Source organism: Mandrillus leucophaeus, unplaced genomic scaffold (genome assembly GCF_000951045.1).
Source record: "Mandrillus leucophaeus isolate KB7577 unplaced genomic scaffold, Mleu.le_1.0 Scaffold55, whole genome shotgun sequence".
In the NCBI taxonomy this organism is placed as follows: Eukaryota; Metazoa; Chordata; class Mammalia; order Primates; family Cercopithecidae; genus Mandrillus; species Mandrillus leucophaeus.
Genome location: NW_012105919.1, coordinates 2,923,233 through 2,925,364, shown reverse-complemented (window position 1 = coordinate 2,925,364; position 2,132 = coordinate 2,923,233). Strand labels below are relative to the sequence as shown.

The 2,132-nt window shown below is 39.4% G+C and overlaps 2 protein-coding genes across 5 annotated transcripts in view; both read left to right on the top strand.

Annotated features, from left to right (window-relative positions):
* Window positions 1-2,132, top strand: part of TMEM116 (transmembrane protein 116) — an 83,738-nt gene that overhangs the window by 18,975 nt on the left and 62,631 nt on the right. The window lies entirely within an intron of this gene.
* LOC105552299 (immediate early response 3-interacting protein 1-like) lies at window positions 1,523-1,777 on the top strand. Its single transcript, XM_011997928.1, is given in 1 exon segment — window positions 1,523-1,777. A coding segment is annotated over 1 exon segment (255 nt).

Genomic DNA, 2,132 nt, shown 5'->3' with positions numbered 1-2,132 from the left:
TTTTTTGAGACAGAGTTTCACTCTTGTTGTCCAGGCTGGAGTGCAGTGGTGCAATCTCGGCTCACTGCAACCTTCGCCTCCTGGATTCAAGCAATTCTCCTGCCTCAGCCAGGGTTTCACCATCTTGGCCTGATTGATCTTGAACTCCTGACCTCCTGATCCACCTGCCTGGGCCTCCCAAAATGCTGGGATTACAGGTGTGAGCCCGGCCAAGAGCAAGGATTTTTAAAAGTCCATACTCTTAACTAATTGCTCTCCAAATTAAAAAAAAAAATTAGTATTTATTATATTCTAGATACATTTGCTCAGTGCTTTCCATGTATTTTTCATTTAATCCTTAAAAAACTTTGAGATGGATATTATTAGTAGTCTACAATTGTAGACTACTACTAATAAAATATTATTATTAGTAATATTATATTAATAAAATATTATTAAAATTGTAGACTACTAATAATAAAATAATAAAATAAAATATTGTAGACAATATTGTAGACAAGGAAACTAAATCCTGGTAAGGTTAGGGGACTTTCCTAAGTTCTTACAGCTAGTAAGTGTTGGAGCTGGAATTTGAATGCAGCCTTGTCTTATTCCAGAGCCTCTCCCCCACACACTTTTAAACCACCAAAATATAATGTCCAATAAAAATGGATTTTGAAGTTTCAGGGGTAGATTGTGACTATGTAAGTCAAACTGGAAAGTAAAAGTCTTGATACTGTATTGTCATTGCCTGCTAAAGTAATTTTAAGTCAAACATCCTCTGATTCAGATTTTCCTAATGTTTATTTCCTTTACTGGAATTTGAGTTCAGATGTGATTAAGTTAATAAAGTATGAGTTACACAATAGAGAGAGCTAAGTTTTATCTCTGAAAGCAGGGTTTCTCAACCTCAGCTTTATTGAGGTTTGGGGCTAGATAATTATTTGTAGTCCTGTACATAGGACGTTTGGCAGCCTTTATCAGCTAGATACTAGTAGTAAACCCTCTGTTCTTCAGTTGTGACAACCAAAAATTTCTTCAAACAACACCAAATGGTCCAGGTGTAGTGGCAGGTGCCTATAGTTCTAGCTACCCAGGAGGCCGAGGTGGGAGGATTGCTTGAGCACAGGAGTTCAAGGTTGCAATGAGCTATGATCGTATCACTGCACTCCAGCCTGGGTGACAGAGCAGGACCCTATCTCTTAAAAAGAAAAAAATTGCTGAATGTCCCTGTGAGGGTGGGATCGGGGCGAAATTGTTCTTGTTTGGAAACTACTGTCCGAGGTGACTTTCTGGCATAACAGTGGGTTGGGACTGTATAAAGATATAAGGTGTTGAGGTCTAATTTGGCTTAGGACGTGACTTTTTTTTCTTATTATTTATAATTAAAACAAAATAGAGATGCTCTTGAGTAGGGAGAGCTCTTGGTTTATTCTGCCCGTGGTTTAAATTAAAGACAAATAGAGAGGAAAGCACCAGCCATGGTGGCGACAAGTCCCTTGTGGCAACAGAGAAGAATCAGTTGGACCTCAGGGGAGCTTGGATGGTCGTGACCTTTACCTTGTACTCACTGCTGCAGGCAGCCCTGCTCTGTGTCAGCGCCATCACCATGCTGCACAAGGAGAGATTCCTCAAGAACATTGGCTGGATAATAGACTAGAGAATTGGTGGATTCGGGGAGGAGCCAGGAATTAAATCTCAGCTAATGAACCATATTCAATCTGTAACAACTGTGATGAGAATGCCATTGATAATAGTAAACTCAATTGCAACTGTGTTACTTTTATTATTTGGATGAATATCCGTGGAGGAAATAGAGACTCAGAAGAGATGCTAGCAGAAGTTATTATTTAGGTCATTATTGGAATAAAGGCTGAGACACGAGGATCACTTGAGCCTGGAAGGCTCAGTAAGTAAGTAAGTAAGAAAGAAAGACTGCAGTAAGACAGACTGCAGTAAGCCGAGATCGGGCCACTGCACTGCAACCTGGGTGACAAAGTGAGACCCTATTTCAAAAAAAAAAAAAAAAAGAAAGAAAAAAAAAATCAGATCATGAGAGGCAATAACTCTCCAGGACTGGAATATTTGCTCACTCTTAATAGTAGCTCACTCTGTGCTGAGATTGTTAAAAGAACGCATAAGTCTGTTGTTTC